At 37.0% G+C, this 22,266-nt stretch overlaps 1 protein-coding gene across 16 annotated transcripts in view; it reads left to right on the top strand.

Annotated features, from left to right (window-relative positions):
* The window catches only part of LOC126758931 (disks large 1 tumor suppressor protein), a 154,617-nt gene that overhangs the window by 52,592 nt on the left and 79,759 nt on the right, over nt 1-22,266 (top strand). For 15 of the 16 annotated variants that reach the window (XM_050473404.1, XM_050473391.1, XM_050473403.1 and 12 more), the window contains one exon: nt 3,196-3,312. The exons of the other annotated variant lie outside the window; for it this stretch is intronic. In XM_050473404.1, coding sequence (XP_050329361.1) covers nt 3,196-3,312 — 117 coding nt within the window. The remainder of the gene's footprint in view (nt 1-3,195; nt 3,313-22,266) is intronic. 16 annotated transcript variants of the gene reach the window in all.

Raw genomic sequence — 22,266 nt, 5'->3', positions numbered from 1 at the left:
ATATATTATATTCATATATACATAGATGTGTGTGTAAGCATATATTAAACAGTGAACACTGGTTTAAATTACTAAAAACGGTAATTTTTCCTCAGCTCAGCTTTTCTGATCACTAGGATGGATGAACAGAACTATTGTTATATGTTAATATAAAGAGTGATCCATTTCGAGGTTCCCTACTTTTTGGAAAAAAAACACAGAAACTTCAAATTTCATGTGGAAAGTTTATTATCATTCGAAAGAACATTCTTTGGATTTTATTTTTTGGATTTTGATCTTTTTGAAATGTTGGCCGCGGTTGCGTCTCAGATGGTCCATCCGTTGAGTGCAATTTTCGATGACTCGTTCGATAATTTCGACTGCTAACTGGCGAATGACACACGTGATGTTTTGCTCCAAGGCCTGAATTGAAGTGGGATTGTCCGCGTAAACTTTAGACTTTCCATATCCCTACAGCAAAAAGTCTAACGGTGTGATATCACACGATCTTGGTGCCCGATCGACCGGCTCAAACGTGCAATTGTCTGTGCGTGTTCTCCCAATAACTCTATTTATTAATACGATGTGTGGGAAGTGGCGCCGTCTTGTTGAAACCGAATATCGCCGAAAACATCGAGCTTCATTTTCAGGCATCAAATAGCCGGTTATCATGGCGCGATAACCGTCGCCATTGACATTGACGTTCGCACCGATATCATTTTTGAAGAAATATGAAACGTTGATTCCATCGGCCCACAAAACCGTTGTTTTTTTTCGATGAATTGGCAGCTCTTCAATCTCTTCAGGTCGCTCTTCGTCCTTCAAATTTTTTACGCTTAGAACTCTTAATTAGTGAGCGAGACAATTCTTGGTAAGGGCAAGTACTTCAATAAGCCTCTTATGTTCCATTCTGGGTCTGAAGGACTTTGAGACCGCAAAGTGTGACCAAAGCTGGCGCGAGATCCTTAGATTCAGCGCCAGAATGGAAGAGGACATGAAAATAAAGGGGGCGCCATAAATTGTATACCTGAGGCGGCTGATGAAAACAAGGACGGTGCAATTTGAAGCGTTTTAGTTTCGGCTGCGGTTTTTTAGGCCATTTTTAAAGAAAATTATGGAGAAGAAAAATGTATGCCAAAGCTCAAACTAAATGCTGGCTCTCTGAGCATTGACATTTCTCATATTTTCACTTCCTACCAGTGCTGCACTTATTCGGGGTAGTCTGTACTCTATATACATACAAATAACGTGTACTATAGAGAATACTATATATGTATGTATGCATATACATCAAATGCAACGTTTCTGCTACAACTACATTTTTACATATATGCATGTATGTATATGTATACGGTATATTTACTTAAGTGCTTAACAAAGTGTACTTGGCTGTGGGGAAAAAGCCTCATTCACGGAAAAGCTTATATGCAACAGTTATTGCACAAGTAAATGTAGTATATGGCATGTATGTATGTATGTATATGAGAAAATGTGCTCGAACAGATGTAAACATAACCTATTTGGTATGCACAATGCAAAAGTGGTTGAGTACATAATCGCAAATGCTGTGAAGAAAATGAATTGAATTAAATGTCTGTTAGTGATGGATTAGTTTTACATCAAATTCTGTTACGACTCACTGTTGAGTAATTATTCAACTATGCTAATGACATATATGATATATGATAGATATCTTTGGAATTTTATTACATAGTTGTAAGTAAATGAATCGTGGAATCTGTTCATGTCATTTTTAGAGCGCTAGCAGATTGTACGAGAGATATGTTTAAGAAAAAACATTTATGAAGAGGCCCCAGCTAAACTAGCTTAGATAGAGATTTGCACCTCATCATTAATGTTGAGCATACTCCCAGAAGAACTCATGTTTTAATATGCATAGTTCAAGTCAATGTGCCTTCCGTTCAACAACCGCTTCAGAATGAATGTAATTGAGCGAGTTTAGAACATAGAAAACCATACTAAAATTATAGTTTAGACGTAATAGTGCATCAAATGTCGGTCAAATTTAAATTGCTTTCATCCGACCATATCTTGCAAAGAACCTGATGCATACATCTCGTCAGTTCTTCGCCGCTATATTAAAATCGGCCGGTAATCCATCGGCCCCATCCGCTTTGTTGTAAATCACCACTTTGGGTCCCTCAAGTGTATACTTCGGTCTTGAAACATTCCGTTAGTCGCCGCATCTTTCGTAGAATTTTCGAGCACTACCTCCGTCGGCCAGCTTCTCAAATTCCTCATACTCACGTATTTCGGCATCTTTCTTATTTTGTCTGCATATGTGTTCTGCTTGCTTCCCTCTTCAACTCTTGGTATCTATCCCACTGCGCTCGTATTATGCGAGGTAGGCTGTCTGCTTTCACTCCACTGCGACATGACAATCCTCATCGTACAAGGTGTTCTTCCGACTTTTACCAAAATGCCGTCCCACAGTTCCTTTATACCGAGTTGCTGATGAGTGCTCTCAGAGAGCAGGAGTGCAAGTCCGTTTCGATGTCGGTTGTGATAGTAGCTTCTCGATGTCGTACCTTTTCTGTGTTTGTTGACGAGCGTGCTTTACTGTCCAGAGCGGGGTGCTACATCTTCGCTACAACAAGCTAGTGCTCGGCGTTACGTCCTTGAAGCGTACGCACGGCAAGGACACTGGAGACGTGTCTTTCTTCTATCACAACATGATTGATCTGGTTGGTGGCGCCACATGGGTTGGTTACCGCATCTTACACAAGGGTTACTCACGTTTCCGGGGTGCGTGGCAAAGACGCAAGAACAGGAATTGGGTGTAGTCCTACAACTGTAACTGCTTAAAAAAAAGTTTGGATTCAGAGCGGTTCTAAATGCAGGACATTCAATGCAAAACAAATCCTTAAAAAAATACTTTAAAGCCATTATGTACTAAATAATGTTAGAAGTGCCCTCCACAGAAATAGAATCTACTCGAAACTGATATGAATTATGGTTACAGTTAAATATATAAAAATTATGTATATTTTTTTGAGTTAATTAGTTAAAAATATCCTCACATATGCCCTCAATTTGATCGTCGATGCATTTTTTTTATAGATTAATTTTGTATATGAAAAATTACAAAAAATTGCTCTAAAGAAAATTATATATCTGTACAACAATTTGATTTCTCCCACTTTCTTCTTTTCTTTCTCTCTGTACTTCTTCCTTTACTCAATCTTTTTATTACAGTTTATGAGAAATTTTAATCGAAATTATGCATTTGCCACGGAACCAATATCCGATCCCAAACAATTACATTCGATAATTCCGCTCGGCGATGACACCGGTGTGGATGAGTTGCTGTTGGTAAGAGATTTTTCGCTGCCTAATTACTTAGTATACTCGTCTATGTACGATTGAATGTCCTGTTTGTCAATATGTTTGTGATTTAGCGGAATGTTTATCTTTTGCTCGGAATATACAAAGACATACACTATATACATATATATACAAATATATATAACTATATATTTCTATACACTCTCACATACCATAAATACCTTAGGTATTTATGTGCAAACATATTTTTTCTTATATATATGCATACATATCTACAAATATTTATTGCCTTGGCTTTTTATGTGATTTTCGTCAGTTCAAAAGGGTCATTTTAAACTTTTTCAGCTCTCTTTTTCTCTTCAAAATACGAATGGCCTCCATATGTCACACTTCACATACATATTTACATTCTCATATATATAAATATGTATATCTTTTTTATGTTGTTGCTCGTCTTTATGTATTTTATACTATATATATATACATATGTACTATTATCTTAGAGATATTTTATGCGCGTCTAGCACGCAATCATTTCTCCTTGTGCCTAATTTCATAAGGAATCACCGAATTCCTTTTGCTTCTAGAGTTTTGCTTGAAATTTAATTAAAAGCGAATGCCGCAAACACTCACACATAACCACTTAAATTTAATTATATACATACATAATACATACTTTCATTAATTTTATGTATAAATATTTATCATATTTTTTGTTTGCACTTTTATTAATGAAGTATTTACTTACGCATTATTGGATAGTAACATAGTCCGGTTACATACATATAAACATTAGGGCAACCCAAAACAAACTCTCATTATGGGTGTAAAAGAACATACTGCTGTGCCCAAAAAATAAGGTGGCATTGTATTTATTTTGAAAATTCTTTATTTATTCTTCCAAATCAATTTAATCCCCTTCAAAGTAATCCCCTCCCGATGCAATGCACTTATGCCAACGGATTTTCCAATCTTCGAAACACTGGTTGTAGTCACTTTCCGGGATGGCCTTCAGTTCCGTCTTCGCTGCGGCTTGAATCTCCTCTATCGTATAAAAACGGTGTCCCCGGAGCGGTCTTTTGAGCTTGGTGAACAGCCAGAAGTCGCACGGCGCCAGATCAGGTGAATACGGTGGTTGCGGAACGATATGGGTTGAGTTTTTGGCGAAATGATCTCGAATTAAGAGGGCAGTATGGGATGGTGCATTATCGTGGTGTAAAAACCAAGCATTGTCTTTCCACAATTCCGGCCTTTTTAGGCGGATAGCGTTATACAGAGAAAAATATTATTCCTTGAAGGAAACTTGTTTTGCTTAATTTCAAAAGGTATCGAAGGTCAACGAAACAAAATTTGGGGCCTTTCTTTTCGTCGGTAACAACCTCTTTTGGGCGTTCACTGCGTCCACCACGTTCACTGTCTTCGCTACTCATTTCACCACGTCTAAACTTTAGCAATCCTTGATGATTGATTTTCCTGCGGTAGTATCCGGAAACGATTTTTTACTCGACTTGCACACCAGTCTCTTAATTCGCTGAACTATGTCAATGTCGTCGTATAACCCGTACAGCTCATCGTTCCATTGAATGCGATATTCGCCGTTGCCAAGGCGCAAAGAACCATAAATCTTCCGCAGAACCTTTCTCTCAAAAACTTGTTACGCCAACTCATGAGATGTTGTCATCGTCCGTGCCTTTGCACTACATATCAGGACGGGGGATGATGAGTGACTTGTAGAATTTGGTCTTTGTTCGTCAAGAGAGGGCTTTACTTCCCAATTGCCTACTCAGTTCGAAGAAGCATTTGTTGTTAAAAGATATTCTGCGTTGCATTTCCAGACTGACGTTGTTGTGGTTATTAATGTTGTTCCCAATATAGACGAAATTATCTACGATTTCGAAGTTATGACTGTTAACAGTGACGTGGGTTCCAAGTCCCAAATGCGACGACTGTTTGTTTGATGAGAGGAAATGTTACGTCTTGCCCTCGTCTTCAACCTATAGAAAACATAGTAACTAACAGTGCGGTTGTTGAAGCCAATGATATCGATGTCATCGGCGTACGCCAGCAGTTGAACATTCTTGTAGAAGATTGTACCTTCTCTATTCAGCTCTGCAGTGCGAATTATTTCCTCCAGGAGTAGATTGAAGAAGTCGTCCGATAGGGTGTCGCCTTGTCTGAAAACTCGTTTGGTATCGAACGGCTCGAAGAGTTCTCGATCCTGACGGAGCTTCTGATATAGCACAACGTCAGTTTACACTGCCATATTAGTTTTTCGGGGATACCAATGCTTTTCGTGATGTCAAAAGCAGCTTTACACCAAAGAGTTGGTGTATGTCGATCCTCTTTTCACGGGTCTTTTCCAAGTTTTGACGCATGAAGATCTGGTTAGTTGTTGATTTTCCAGGCTTAAAGCCACACTTATAATGTCCAATCAGTTTGTTGACGTTGGGCTTTAGTCTTTCACACAATACGCTCGATAGAACCTCATATGTGCTGTTGAGGAGGCTTATCCCACGTTAGGTGGCGCAGATTGTGAAATTTCCCTTTTTTGTGGATTGGTGAGACCACATTGAAATTGTATAAAAGTATCGTTTTTAAGCTAGATTTGTTAAAAAAAAAAAGTTTCCGCCCATTGATCCGGCTCAATATTTAAAAGTCCGGTGATAACTCCAGTAGCTCAAAAGTTTCAGCGAAGTTTCCGATTTTCCTTTAAAATTAAGCTAAACATTTTTCAATACAGGGATATTTTTTCTCTGGATTAGGCTCATTTTAACCCATGATTTTTTTGTTGTGGTTTACCCTAATATAGAATTATATTGTAATATTCTTATTTATCTACGCAAGCACTAAGTCATTACATAGCCATTAAGCCCCACACTACGCAGACTTCGGTTATTATGAGCTCAGCCGTCTGGCGCTAGTTTAAGTGAATATCCTTGTACATAAATATATACTTTGCATAATTATGCGCAAATATATGTATCCTGACAATGATTCATACGCATAGATTAGTGCTTGAAGTTTGCATGCATATATAGGGTTTGTCCGGAAAATAATAGGACTGTGGTCATTTGAAAAATTTAACCAATCGTTACAATTCAATAAAAACTTTCAAAATAGGCTCCTTCTGCTTCTATGCAGCGCTGCCAGCAAAGTTTCCAAGCATTGAAGGCGTCACGGAGGGCATTCTCATGCATGCTGTTTGGATCCCCTTTTATCGGTCTTTTCAAGCAAGGAAACAAAAAAAAGTTCGAGGGGTGACATTCGGGCTGTAGGGCGGCTGTGGAAGCGTTGGGATGTCGGCCTTGGTTAGGTAGCTGTTCATAAGAAAGACGGTGTGAGTCGGGGTGTTGTCGTGGTGCAACTTCCAATCGGCTGCGATGTCTTGTTGGACCCGATTGACCATTCGTTTGAGTCTCTTGAGGACTTCCATGTTAAACTTGGCGTTGACGATTTCTCCAAAAGGAACAAATTCATGGTGGTCGTTACCTTTGATGTCAGAAAAGACAATTAGCATCGTTTTCACTTTGGATTTGCTCATTCTTCCGGTCTTCATCAGTGACCTCTTCCCGGCCCTCCAAAAAGGTCTGGTGCCAGCGAAACACACCACTTCTTGCTAAAGTAACATCTGGGTAAGCCTGTTTGATCATATCAAACGTCTTTGTCGCAGATTTACCGAGTTTCACACAGAATTTAATCGCGTACCTCTGCTCTAACGAACGCTGCATTTTCGGCTTGCATCACTCACAGAAACACGTCGCGCGAAAATGTTTATCCTGATTCTCCAGGTGCTCGGAGACAACTGACCAGCCGCTTGTTCGTTAGCTAGGAACGCCCTCTACCAAATCCAGTCCAGCGATGGTGATCTGAGCAACACTATTACATTTTCAATGTTAACCGAAAATTATTCTACTTTCTTCTTATTCGTTGCTTCGTCAAGTAATTTTGTAACAAATTTTGGCGGCACAAAAGTAATTTCTAGTGTTCATCCTCCTCTGTTATGATCGGCATCATATACTTTGAAAATTGAAAAGTCTTAAGCCTTTGTACGGCATATTCTGCATGTAAATTTAATTTTTTCCACTAGACGCTGAATTGCTGATCTGACAGGGCGATTTTGACGACCATAAATTGAGGCCACTGACTCCGAATTTCGATAGTAAATTGTAATATTTTCGACTCGTTGTTGAATCGCATATCTTTCCATGATGAAATGGTAAAGCTTACTGAGGAGAAATGTCAGAAGAGCGGAAAAAATATGGCGTCGTTTGCTGTCCCTATCGGTCCGCTTTTATAGCGTACCTATTGAAAAATCCTCTAAAAGCGCCTATCGATATTGTGAAAGTGGATGAAATCGGCTTAGCAAGGTTGTTTTGTCCTTTTCATTGGGGTGTTTTTTTACGTGGAGGGTTCCAAACCCAGCGCACAACCCTGGAGAGGGATGTTTCGTCTTCTCACTTTAGCTCGCCTTCAAACGGATGTTTTTTTGGCTACACAGAGTATACTTAGTCTAACACCGGAAGTCGGGAGCTGTTTGAGCCGCATGTAAAATAATCGTTTCTGGCCACTCCCAAGTGAATGGCGCTCAGAGAACTGTCCTCACATGCGTGAACCCCTACACATGACTCCATTCTCCATCCATGTAATTGTCCTTTAAAATAAAAGTCAAGTTTAGAATACTTTTAATATATTTTCTTCCTAATTCAGAATTTAAGATTTATTAAATTTTTCTCCGACGATTACTAGTATTCTTAGCTCTAAGTTGAGTAAATACTGGCGTCTGAGTATTTGAACGGAAATACAAAACTTTCACGGCGGATACGAGAATCGAGCGCTACACAACAAAATAAAAGAGAATAGCGGGGCAATTGAATGTATTTTCAAGTAGCGGCCGGAAATTGCAAATATATTTACACAATTTCGAATAAAAATACACACACATACAAGAAAAGTTAGAGTTTCGCGGCAATTGAAGACCGAATAATTGAGCGAATGCGTAAACGAGTGCTTATCTGATGGAAACACTCACGAAATGTGGGGATAAATGAGTGATTGACTGAATGAATGAGCGAATGAGCGCTTGAATGAATGAATGTTTTGCTAAATGTGCCAAACGAACAACTGCACAAACTATTTGTGGTTATTAAAACGCTGGCTAAAAGTGAAAACAAAGCTAGCGAATTCTTGCAGCTGATTTTCTAGACTTTTCATGGCGAACGTTCGTATGTTGCTTTGCAACGAGCAATTTGCCATACACCCACCTACATACATACAAACGTGGGAAGCTTGGTATTTTTACAGGCGCCAGCTTGCCGATTTCCCAGCAGGATTTTGGTGAAATTACTATTGATTCTATGCGTGCGATGTGGTGGGCGTGTATGGGCTTTAAACCTGTGGCAACCACACAAAGCCAAACATTGGCGAATCGTGCCAACACGTGGCACAATGACTCTGCCACACTATGGCATTTCTGCTTGCTTTCGTTCAATATTTTGCTTGCTGCATTACAACAACTGCCAGTGTTAATATTGTTGACAGACACACTGTTGTTGTTGCTTTAGCAATTTGCTTGACACAATAATAAGGCAATATCAGGATGTGCGGCTAGAAATTTAATTACCGTGTACTCGGCAAGTGTGTGTATGTATGCTCGTTTTTCGGACTACATTAGGGATGTTATATTTTTCATTTTTTTAATAAATTTGATAACATTAAACACATATTCTTGACGTAAAGTTTATACTTTTAAATCTAGTTTTTTTGAATCTTTCTTCAAAAAGTTTTAGCGAAATTGTTTAATATACAATCATAAAGGGTGATCCATTTCGAGGTTTCTTACTTTTTTAAAGGAAAAACACAGAAATTTCAAATTTAATGGGGGGATGTTTATTATCATTCGAAAGAACATTCTTTGACATTTATTTTTTGAAGATTATCTCTTTCAAATGATAGTCAATCCGTTGAGTTCAATTTTCGATGACTCGTTCGAGCATTTCCACTGGTAACTGGCGAATGATACGCCTGATGTTTTTTTCCAAAGCCTGAATCGAAAGAGGATTATTCACTTTGACTTTAGACTTTATATATCCCCACAGGAAAAAGTTTAACGGTATGATATCACACGATCTTGGTGGCCAATCGACTTGAAATTATTTGCTCATCGAAATGTTCTTTCAATAAATCCAGTAATTGATGCGATGTGTGAGAAGTGGCGCCGTCTTGTTGAAACCAAATGTCACCGAGATCACGATCTTCAATTTCAGCCATTAAATAGTCGGTTATCATGACGCGATAGCTGTCGCCATTGACGGTTACGTTCTCATCGGCCTTATTTTTGAAGAAATATAGACCGATGATTCCATCTGCTCACAAACCACACCGAACCGTTGTTTTTTCTAGATGGCATTGCAGCTCTTGACTCTGTTCGGGTTGCTCTTCATCCGAAATGCGGCAATTGTGCTTGTTTATATAGCCATTGAGCTAGAAATGGTCCCCATCGCTGAACAAAATTTGACTCGAAAACGTCGGATCTTTTTGGAACTTTTCAAGAGCCCATAGAGCGAAGTGATGGAAGAGAACGGCTTTAGTTCTTGCACAAGCTGTATTTTGTACGCTTTCAATTTAAGATGTTGACGTAAAATGTGCAAAGTCGTTCCGTATGTCAGTCCAAGTTGGTGCGAACGTCGGCGAAACGATTCGTGTACATTCTCAGCTACGGCTGCTATATTTTCTTCAATGCGTGCTTGAGTGTTGGGTCTTAAGATGGGCAATAGTGTTGCGAATAGTACGCTCAGTAGGCCGACTATGTTGACCATAAGTTGAGCGAAGCGAAACACATTCTTTACAGAACGCGACTTTTTATAATAATGTTAAACGATTTGTAAACGTTGTTCAGACGCAAGACTTCCCATGATGAAATGCCAAACAATACTGACCAAAAAACATGACAGCTTGACGCGACTCACTCAAGTAGTCCCACGAAAAAATTTGTTTTGTCCAATACCCAAGAAAAAGTCGTGTTTACCGTAGGGTGTTATTTGAGGTTTTCTATGTGCACAGCTTCAATTTTACAGTTATGTTTGACTCCACAAATGAACCAGTTGTAGAAGCCGTTTTATAAATTTTAACAACCTATTTAACGTAATAATATATAATATTCTTTCAAATAAGAGCACCCCTAATGTGGCACTCGTAGAACAACATTCCAATCCAGGATGTTGAATTTTCGAAAATGATTTTCTTATCTCGCAAGCTTCTGAAAGCAAATGACATTAAAGTACGCACATACATCGAGTTATTTTATTTCATTTGTATATAGTTAATATATCCAAATACAGCTAATATTAATATATGTACGTATCTACAGTTATATGTGTACATAAGAAAATACTGTTAGACGTACCATAGATTAAGGATAGTCTTCCGCCGGAACAAAACAGCGAGAAGATATGATAAATGGGAAAAATAATAACCTTAACTTAAGTATATCATAAACGAGGGCAATATGTAGTACCCATAAATTGCATTTCCTGAGATTCTTCTCGAGAATGCAGTTGTTGCGAACTGTGAATTTTTAGTGTTTACCAGTTAAATTCGTTAGAACGAGCAATTAGTGACCTTGTGAGAAGTCGAGAATGGTGTCTCATGAACACCCCTCAGATTGGTGCAAATAATCTATATATAATTTGAAAATTTGCTCTTATTCAACACTTTTTTCAAACATATGTTAATCGAGGTCTTCTTTATTATCTATAAACGAACTAAACTTTGCATCGTATCCTTTTCTCCCCAGTTGCTCTCATATGGAGCCAAGTTATACATAAATTAGTGTACTGAATCTATAAGTTTCAGAGAGTTCCCACGTTAACATAACCGAAACATAACCACATTTATATTTATTATATTATAGCTTAAAGTTGTCAACTAGGCAATAGTCAACAATAATATTAATAGAATATTTTATGTCTTTTCAACAACGAGGAACAAGTCAGTTTTGGTATTGAATTACAATAAAATATATATACAAGGTACGTTCCAAAGTAAACAGGACTTAAAAAAAACAGAACAAATGGTTTTTTTCGCAAAATCAATTAATTTTATTCAAAATAGTGTCCTTCTGCTTCAATACAGCTTTTTGCACGGTCCAAAAGCATGTCGAACGAGTGTTTTAGCTCGTTGGCCGGTATGGCCGCCAGTATGCCGGTGCAAGCCTTTTGAATGGCCTCTACGTCTGCATAACGCTTTCCTTTCATGTGCAAATGCATTTTTCCGAAAAGGAAGAAGTCGCACGGTGCCATATCAGGTGAATACGGGGAGTGGTTAATGGTTAAAATGTGATTTTTGGTCAAATAATCGTCCTTCGAATGTTGGATTCTGAGCAATTTTTGGTCGTCAGTAAATTTGTGCGGAACAAACCGTGCACACACCTTTCGTAAGCGCAAATGTTCGGTCAAAATGCAATAAATCGATGTTTTGGAGATGTTCAATTTCATTTCCATGAATCTCAATGATGACTTCGGCTGGTTTTTGATGAATACACGTACAGTTTCGAATTTCCGATGATCACGGATTTTGATTGGCCCACATGTTAATCGTCATTTATGTACTCACGACCACTTTGAAAACGTTGAAACCACTCGTGCACTCTGCTACGGGATAGGCAATCATCGCAATAACTAGTTTCATCAATTGAAACGTTTCGGTAAAAGTTTTACCAATTTTAAATCCAAATTTTATGTTTGCTCTTTGTTCGAAGCTCACTTTCGAACCGATACACAAACATACATACACTTAAAACGCAATAACTTCACTTCTAATCGATGAAATGTCATGAAATTCTCGCTGGACAATCGATAAAGATAGCAGGTTCTAACGCACCAGTCGACATATAGGTGGCGCCACCAGGGGGCGCTAGATTCAAAAAGTCCTGTTTACTTTACCCACCTTGTACTATATATATTTGGAACGAATTTTACAAGGATATGATCAAATTTGACCCGGACTGACAAAACTACATATATTTCCACGTATTTTAATACAAATCTTTATTGTCGGCTTCAAAATAGGTTCTCTCCAGCTCAAGCATAACAAAGCTTTATACATTTTCCACACACTTGTGATAAGCCTTTTATAAAAGATTCAAGTCTTTGACACGCTTCTTCATACCCAAAACATTAACGAAAATGTGTTGAGTCGATCCACGTGAGATATTAAAATCCACTGATAACTCTCAAATGTTAAAACCCCACGATTCTCAAGCACTTTTTTTAACTTATTGTCATTTACAAAGCAGATAGATGACTCGACTCCGTTCGAAAGTTCTTTTTCTTGGTAAAAATCGCTAGACAAATTTTGCGGACGGGTGGACATCAGCGGAAGCATTAGCGAAATTTTTGTATATAACCCGATATATTTAATCCTATATTCACGAATTGTCTTTCGAATGACCAGTTTTATAACAAAATTTAATTTTAAAATATTTTTTCCATTTACAATTCTTTCTTAGAAATCGTTAAAAAAAAATTATTACAGATAAGATTTATTTGAGATTTTCTTTAAGCCATCACTTCTCACTGAGTTATACAAATAAAAACATAAAATCAAATTGAAATTATAAAATTAAATATCTCAGGCGAGTAATTAACTCCGCTCAGTCGCATGCACACACACGCACGCACACAAATTAGGCAGCATAACGCAATTAACTCTGCACGTGAGAGCAGCATAGTATTTGAACGTTTCCTTTCGCAACTCTCCGACCTGGCAATGCGCATACATACACGTGCATACATGTATACATTCATAGTCGTTCAGACATACATACACCCATCATAGAGGTGCATACGTGTCGTATACATAACCTAAATGGGTGAGCACAACAGCAAAATCCCGTTATGTGCTGCGCAAGGGCAGAAAAAAAAACACACACAAATATCACCAATAACAACAAAAAAAGAAAAACAGTCGGCGAAAGAAAAATAAAAAAATAGCACACAGGTGGGAATAATCGTGTCACGGCGCAAGCGAGTGTGTATCCATAAAAAAGCTTAACCTGGATAAAGAGAAAAAGTTCAAAGTACGGCAACAACAACGTAGTAAAAGTGTAATAATGACATGCTCAGCCCTTAGTTATACCTCAATTTAGCTGTTGAGAAGTAAAAATAGCGGAAGCCTTGATTAGCACAGCATTTAAAGGTCATGACACGTCACCGTTGACAGATGTCTACTAAAAATTTAATATATTGAGATTTATGGACATGAAAATTCCTCCCTAATGTATCATTCTCTCAAGGCTATGCAGCGCACAGTGGGTGGTAAATAATGATAGCGGTTTCAAGTGTGTCAGAGTTGTGAGGAAACCATTTTACGTCATATTCAGTTACGCAATAAGTTATCACTTGAGGCTTCAAGATATTTTTATACACTCACAACATGTTTAGTCTGCCCTATCCACAAGAAGGGAGTTCCCACAGTCTGCGTGTCGCTATGAAACTCATAGTGTTATGCAAAATGTTGTTGGCCTTGTGTTGAATGCGGCAAAGACATAGTACCTGGAGGCTACATACAAAGATTTCTCGTGTCTTGGCAACTACGTCACTGTTGGCAGCTATTCATTTGAAAAAGTTAAGAAACCAGCATAAATTCCAACAATAATCTAAGTCTGGAGATCAAGCTCAACTCTTACTAACAGGTACTACTTTGGGATCGATATCCAATTGAGAAGCAGATCTCTCTCTCGACGAACTGAAGTTAAACTCTGTAAGTCTCTCATTATTCCCGTCCCATTTACGGCGCAAAAACATGGACGATAACGACGGGAGATGAGAAAGCACTTGGAGCACTGTCAACTTTTCTTCGCAAGATCTTTGCAGCTGTCTGCGTGAGCGATCAATATCGAATAAAATAGAAGCACGAACTGTATGAGCTCTACGGCGACATGAATATAGTTAAGCGCATAAAAATTCAACAAATGCGCTGATTAGGTCATGTCATTCGCATGGATGATGATGCTCCAGCGAAATGCTCGTTTCACTCGCGACCCATGGATGAACAACGGAAGAAAGGGCGCCCCACCCAATGTCTGCACTTGGCAGTAAGTTTTGTGTTCTCGGCCGAGGCAGACCCACGGTTTTAGTGCTAAAAAAGAAACAGAAAAACAGTGTTTAATAGGTTTTTTCAGCTAACGATTGTTTGTAACATTTAAAACTAATCGAGATATATTTATGAAAATGTTCACCATAACGAGATGAATAAAATTCCGGATGTCTGTGGGTCTGTCCGTGCAAATGTGGGAAAAAATCGGGATATCTTAATAAAACTTGGGGTTTTCAATAGAGGCGCTACAAAAGTAGACCGATAGGGACAGCAAACGATGTCATAATTTTTCCCGCTCTTTTGACATTTCTCTACAGTAAAGTTTGGAATTTCTTTGTGGAAATATATACGATCCAACAACGAGTCGAAATTATTAAAATTTATTACCGAAATTGGGAGTCAGTGACCTCAACTTTAAGAGCGCTTGAAAACCGTCGAAAATTGCATTCAACGTCTGGATTTTTGCAAGCGTGCCCATGGTGGCCATGCAAAAGAAATCGTGTTCCATACATAATGGCATCGAATGTACTTTCACATGAATTTCATAGATATCTCAAACCGTATTTGTTTTATTAAAAAAAAAAAAGCTTTTGTAGAAAATGAAAGTGCAATGTTTTTCATAAGAAAGCTTTTTCTATGTATAATGTCATACCCTCCACGTATTATTTACCTCATTTTTATCATAAAGTCCATCATCCTTCTGGAATCAACCAGATATTATATATTTGCATTTATATTAGCATTGAAAAGCACAATTCAACCTACCGTGCATTTATATCCATAGTTTTTTTCTTGGGTAATGAGATGTTAGTGAATATATGTATATCTATTTATATTTATGTATGTGCAAATATGCTTTGGTGGTCTCCCTGACAGCTCGTTGTGTGAAATTCCGCACGATGCGGCCGAGTTGCTGTGAGTGGAGCAATGTCATAGCAAAAAGTTCATTCTCATTCAGTCATTCATGCAGTCAACAAGATGGACTCACACACACATAGGCACAAGTAAATGCGCATTTATCCACACATAAATGAATGGTGATTTTATATGCAAACATATCTACATAGATGTATGTATGTATGTATGCGTACAGGTACGGCATTTATTCTCTTGTCTGGCTGTCAGTCTGTTGGCGTATGTCTTGTTTATTTGATTACTTGTTTGATTCGTGAACGTCACAGCATTAATGTGCTACACACGTCTATATTATATAGCAGTATGTTTGTTGGCATGTATATTAGGTTGGTTCTTAAATGTGGTGGGTATATTTTAAGGTGGTTTTTCTAATTTCAACTCCTACTTTATAATGCAGTTGTTGAAAATATCATGCATAAACTTAGCCTCGGCGTCGCTTACAGAGGTCCAACTGCAGGTTTCTTTAAAAGTTCTTAGTTTTGGATCACAACCGACCCTTTGAATTCGAAGATACATACTGAGTCAATTTAAAAAAATTTATTGAACCAAACGTTACAATTCTTTAAAAACTTTCAAAATAGGCTCCTACTGTGTCGATGCAATGCTGACAGCGCGATTTCCAAGCATTGAAGGCGTCACGGAAGGCATTCTCCGGAATAGCCTTGAGAGCCGAGGTGCATGCTGCCTGGATCCCCTCTGTCGTCTCAAAACGCTTGCCTTTGATCGGCCTTTTCAGGCAAAGAAACAATAAAAGTTCGGAGGGTCACATCTGGGCTGTAGGGCGGCTGCGGAAGCGTTGGGATGCCGGCCTTGGTTAGGTAGCTGTTCACAAAAAAGGCGGTGTGAGCCGGGGCGTTGTCGTGGTGCAACATCCAATCGGCTGCGATGTCTTGTCGGACCCGATTGACCTTTCGTTTGTGTCTCTTGAGGATTTCCACGTAAAAATTTAACATCTGGGCAATTAAACGGATACTTAGTCGACGGCCTGAGTTCAAAACTTTGCGCACACGAGTCACATTGTCGTTGTATGTCGAAGTCGCAGGTCTCCCAGCACGGTCTTCATCAGCGACCTCTTCCCGGCCCACCAAATAGGCCTGGTGCCACCGAAACACACCAATTCTTGCTAAAGCAACATCTGGGTAAGCCTGTTTGATCATATCAAACGTCTATGTCGCAGATTTACCGAGTTACACACAGAATTTATTCACGTACATCTGCTTCAACGAACGCTGCATTTTCGGATTGTACCACTCAGAGAAACACGTCATGCGAAAATGCTTGTCCGGATTCTCCAGGTGCTGGGAAACAACTGACCAGCCGCTCGTTCGTTAGTTAGGAATGCCCTCTGCCGAATCCAGTCGGCGCACTCACGCTGCGAAGTACAGTCGCGGCGGATGAAAATCAGTCCCATTAATTTCCGGCCAAACCCTGTATTGTATCTTATATGGCTTCGCGGCGGAGCAAAGGGCCACAATCAGACTCGCCCATTTATTTCGATCTTGTGTTACTGCCTTGATTTCACTTCCACTTTTTTTACCTTTAGATATTTCAATGTTTCACTCGATAGCGTTCTGCGTGATTATGTCTGGTTCTCGTCGGAGAAAATATCCGAGCCAGCGCCATTTTCTCTTAATAACTTCGAATACAGTCTAAAGTATCAGAGATAGACTTTTTTCACGAGAGCAAAGTTTTGCGCCTGCAGTTCAAAGTACGTCAAGAAAATTCATAAAGGTAAACACACTTTTTTATACCAAAAATTGGGTCCAGCGAGTTCTGAAACTGTAAAAATAATGTTTGGTCCCGACTGGAAGTAATTAGGGTGTGTCTCTTTGTACGACAAATAAAATCACTTTTTGCGCATTTTTTTTTTTATTTTCCAACGAGAGAATTTACCTTTTACCGTCTGCAATTCAGATCGGAATTTATATGTGATATCTTTATCCCCGAAGTTATCGTTGGGCGACTTGAGATTCCAAAATCAGAAATTTGATTTTTTTTAGGGCCACCTTAGTGTAGATATATTTCTACATTAACAACAATATTTTGACGTTTGACGAGCATCCATTCTTCCAATGTACATATGTATGTAAGTATATATGTGTGTATGTATGTGTATCGTGCTCGGTATACGATTTCTTGATATCGCATGTCGACATTTGAATATCCTCTTCAATTTATGCGCTTTCTATAAAATTCTTGAGATATTCGAAGGATACCAAAGCAAATGGCTTTGAGTGGTGAAGGCAAAGCAAAAGTGAAAATAAAAATTAAACAACAAAAAAAGACAAGAAACTAAAGATATGCATAGTTGTGCGAAATCAAAAAGCAAGCAAAATACAGGAGGAGCTGCGGCAACAGCGGCAAATAGCAGCGGTAAACGTGAAAAGGAAAGGCGGCCAAAGATAACAAGTCGTAAAAATAAAACAACGAATGCTCTACCTACCTATTGACTACATTCCGTTGTGTATTGTCTTATTGAAATTGCATGGGAGAGTATGTGTATATCTCTCACATGTATATATATACCAACTATATATAGATATATGTATATGTATATTAAAAAAAAAACAACATAAAGCCAAACAAAACAAAAGAAAATGCCCAAAACACTGAAATCTATGAAGCAGCTATGTATGAGCGTTTGTATGTATGAACGTGTGTTTATATACATACATAAATGTATACATATAATGTGAGTAAGCCACAGCCACATACAGGGTGGTTAAAATCAAATTGAAAATATCATTAAATTCCGGCAAGTCGTTTGGCTGCTGACTTCGGCGGAGAGGGCGGACGTTTAACGACGCGTTCCCTGGGACATGCGTACTGAAACGGTAAATTTACGGCGCTACGAAGCGACAGCAACAAAATGTGATGAGCGCCGCCAACACAGCCAGCCACACACACAGCTAGTCAGCGAAGCAGCAGACACAGCTCGCTTGCATAGGTAGCCAGGCAGGCGAACAAGTTAGCAGCCAGTTAAGCCAAAAGCGGACAGGTTCAGGCGTCGTGGAGCTGCTCCAACGTTGTCAGTGATAGCAGAGCAGCGCGTATGTCGAAGAGTTTTGTGCTTTTGCAGTGCGGATAGCGACGCGTTTCATGTGTATACGCGCCTTTTGCGCTTTTTTTCCATTCGTCATACTGTACGTTGGTCAGCCGCTGCGTATGAGTAATTAATAAAAATTCAAACTTTTCAAATAAGCGCCTCGTACATTTTTTCAAAGTGTTTCCAACTCGCATTTTTCTTTTATTTCGCGTGCAAACATTCGCTTGAATAAGTTGTGTATCTCTGCGGGTGAATGTGTGTGTGTGTGCTGGCGTGCTGTTTTTATGGTTTTCGCTGAAATTCTGCAAAACGTTTTGTGTATCGGCGCGCGGGAAATAAACAAGTGGAATGTCCAGCGTCTGAGTGTGTGATACAAAGAAGTGTGCCAACAGCAGCCAACTGTTTGTAATTTTCGTTTAATAGTGTTGTTGTTGTTTTTTTTTGGCAATTTTTGCTCCATAATGCAGCATGGAGCGGAAAACAAAACGCTTAAGCGATGTGCTGAGTGCGTGAAATGCTCGCTGAAATGAAAAATAAACAAAATTAAAAATATATTAAATATAGCAACAAAAAATTAATTAAAACAAAGAAAAAGGAACATCGTTAAATAAGTCAAATAATAGAAAAAATAGTTGAAAAAAGGCTTGGATTGCAAAAAAATTAAATTTTAATATCAAAAACAATAAAAAATGTAGAAAAATTCAACAAAAAGTAGATGAAAAAAGTTCGATTGGAAAAAATTATTAATTTAAAAAATTAAAAAATATAACAAAAAAAAGTTTTATACAACAAAATAATAGTAACTTAGTCAAGCAAAAAAGCAAAAACAAAATTAGTATAATAAAATCTTGTATTGAAAATTTTTTAATTAAATAAAAATAATTTAAAAAAAAATAAAAAAAATATTTAACTGTAATATAAAACCAACAAAAATTAATTGAAACAAGTGAAAAGGTACAAAAAATAGACAAAAAAGTAGAAGATGAAAAAAAACAAATTTTAAATTAAAAATTCAAAAATATTACAACAAAAAATAATTAAAGCAAAGAACGAAGAAATAAAAAAAAGTTTTGATAAAGGTTTGAATTGAAAAAAAATTAAAATAAAAAATAAAAAAAAATATAAAACGTAACAAAAAAAGTTTTAAATGTAACAAAAAAATTAATTAAAACAAATAAAAAAATACAAAAATCATTAAATAAATTAAAGAATAAAAGAGCTAGTTGAAAAAAGGCTTGAAAAAAATAAACTAAAAATTAGTTATTATATTGGAAAAAAATGATTAAAACAAAGAAAGAAAAAAGAAGAAATAAAAAATAACAGATAAAGGCTTAAATTGAAAAAAATAGTAAAATAAAAATTAAAAAATTTCAAAACGTGACAAAAAAGTTTTAAATATAACAACAAAAATAATAACTACAGCAAAAAAAGCAATAAAAAATTGGATGTGTAAAACTTGAACTGAAAAATTTTTATATAAAATAAAAACAATAAAAGCAAAAATAAGAAAAATGCAACTATTATACATATAACACCAACGTAAATTAATTGAAACAAGCCAAAAGGTACGAAAAAATTAACAAAAAGTAAATTATGAATTGAAAAAAAAAACGATAATATTAAAAACTAAAAAAATATTACAACAAAAATAATTAAAACAACAAAGAAAAAAATAACTGATAAAGACTTGAATTGAAAAAAATAATGAAATAAAAAATTATGAAACATAACAAAAAAAGTTTTAAATATAACAAGAAAAAATAACTACATCAAACAAAGAAGAAACAAAAAATTAAATAATAAAGATTTGAACCAAAAAAAATATAAAATAAAAATATATAACAATTTAACTATAACACCAACAAAAATTAATTTTAACAAACAAGGAAGATATAAAAAAAAAACAATTTTTTGAAAAAACAGAATGCCACAACATCTATAAATAAACAAATCAATCGTGGCACAGTTGAATAATTTGTTGTTGATTAATTGCTTTTGACGTTTGGTGTGCAATTTCAATGTGCAAAATGCGGACCGGAAAAAGTGTGCATAAACACATGGACTTTCTATCGTGAAATTTAAATAATTTAATATAAATACTTTTAATTTATTTTAGCAGTTTTCAGACGTAACATTTTTTTTTTTTTTCAAAATACTCTTTTGACATTTTAACACTTTTTAATTTATTTTATCTCTGTACTTTAATTTTTTCTTTGATGTATACAAACAAATTTGCTGTGCTAAATATGAAATTAGTAATGGTCAGCAGCAAGATTCATTATGAAAAAGTTAAACTAAAAAAAAATCAGCGTGAAAAATGACTTCATTGTGCAAAAGCATTTCTGATTGTTAGGTTATGTGGCAAGAGATCAAATATTTTGATGATTTCAATTTAGTGATTACAATACCTGTATCAGCGTTATATTTTAAGTGGAAAATACTTTCTTTTCTAGAACTTCCATGCAAAATTTGAAGCAAGAGAGAGATAGTTGTTTTCAATGCTGCACTAATAATCGGTCCTTATAAAGGATTTTTTGTGTGAATTTTTCGGAGAACGTGAATTTACGTAATAATCTTGAACAATTTCTAAGCATTGTACCAAAGTGAAATGTGCTATGATGAAATGATAAACCTTACTGAACATACTCACAAAATTTGACATAAATCCGTAAACAAAAATAGTCAAAGTAGGTAGACGCTGAATGTGTCTTCTAGTGGCCCCGATAGGGCTCCGCTATCGTACAAAGGTTTTCAAAGAATGAGTCACCCCATTAATTTCCCTTCCTTGCTCACCAAGATAGAATATGAAACTTGATATTGACATTTTATGGAATAAATAACAAATTACTCGCCAGCTGTTCAACATCTAGCCACATCTTCAGAGGTTATTCTCGATATTTCATGTCTTTTCTTGATCTCTGTCACAGTGTGCGTATGATTATTTTATTTCTGGCCTGTCTAATTTGATCGTTTGCTTGTTTGCATGTTTTTGTGAAACCAAAATCAATCGGATCACTATCTGAAGTACTATTGAGTCATAGCATTAGATCAGAGAACACATCTGTATGCTACTGGTATTTGAAGATATATGTACCTCCTGGCGTCGTTTTTTCGTTCAATACCGAATAAGCCGTTGTCATGGTAGTTCACGTGCTCATTCTATATTCTTCCGACTTATAGACCAAGACTTTTCTTCCATTGCAACAGCTTTCCAAAAGAATTTTTGTAAGTCCCATGCACGAACACTTTCACGTTTAAACAACTTAAACCAGATATATCCTCATACGTTGAAAGTTTTCTAATTTTTAACCCCAAAAGATATATATTGTGACATAAAAGTAATAAAACGTATTTTTCCAGTCCTCGAAACGCAGATTTTAAGATGGCTTTTAGCACCTTCAGCGAATTTTGCTTTATCTCTTCTGAGAATTGGTTCCACGGTGCGCCGAATTTAGTTTGGGGAATAAGAAAAAATCACACGAAGCCACACCTGGCGAATACGGTGGTTGATCGATGGTATTATTTACGATTTTGGCTTTAAATTTGATCACAATCGTGGATGCAGTGGTGCATTATCATCGCGTAGGATCCATAAATTTTTCTTTCACAATTCCACCCGTTTTTGATGGATACTCTCACGTAAACCCTCAAAACGGCCAAATAGAACTACTATTGATCGTCTGTCTCTCCGGAACAAATTCATGGAGCACCTAACGACGAATATCGAAAAAAAATTAGTATCAACTTGGTTTATGAGCGGCTTTGGCGTAATTTTTTTTTTGATTTTTTCCCTCCATTCCTTGCCTTGTCGGAAGTTACATATGATGCTCTCCATGAATGTGAGATCGGAACTCGCACGATCAAGTTTTTAAAAAAATTTCTGCTTTATCAGGGAGATTGGAGCAAGAAGGCTATCCATCCACAAA

Source organism: Bactrocera neohumeralis, chromosome 5 (genome assembly GCF_024586455.1).
Source record: "Bactrocera neohumeralis isolate Rockhampton chromosome 5, APGP_CSIRO_Bneo_wtdbg2-racon-allhic-juicebox.fasta_v2, whole genome shotgun sequence".
NCBI lineage: Eukaryota > Metazoa > Arthropoda > Insecta > Diptera > Tephritidae > Bactrocera > Bactrocera neohumeralis.
The sequence above is the reverse complement of the archived record's forward strand: the minus strand, read 5'-3'. Positions and strand labels throughout refer to the sequence as shown.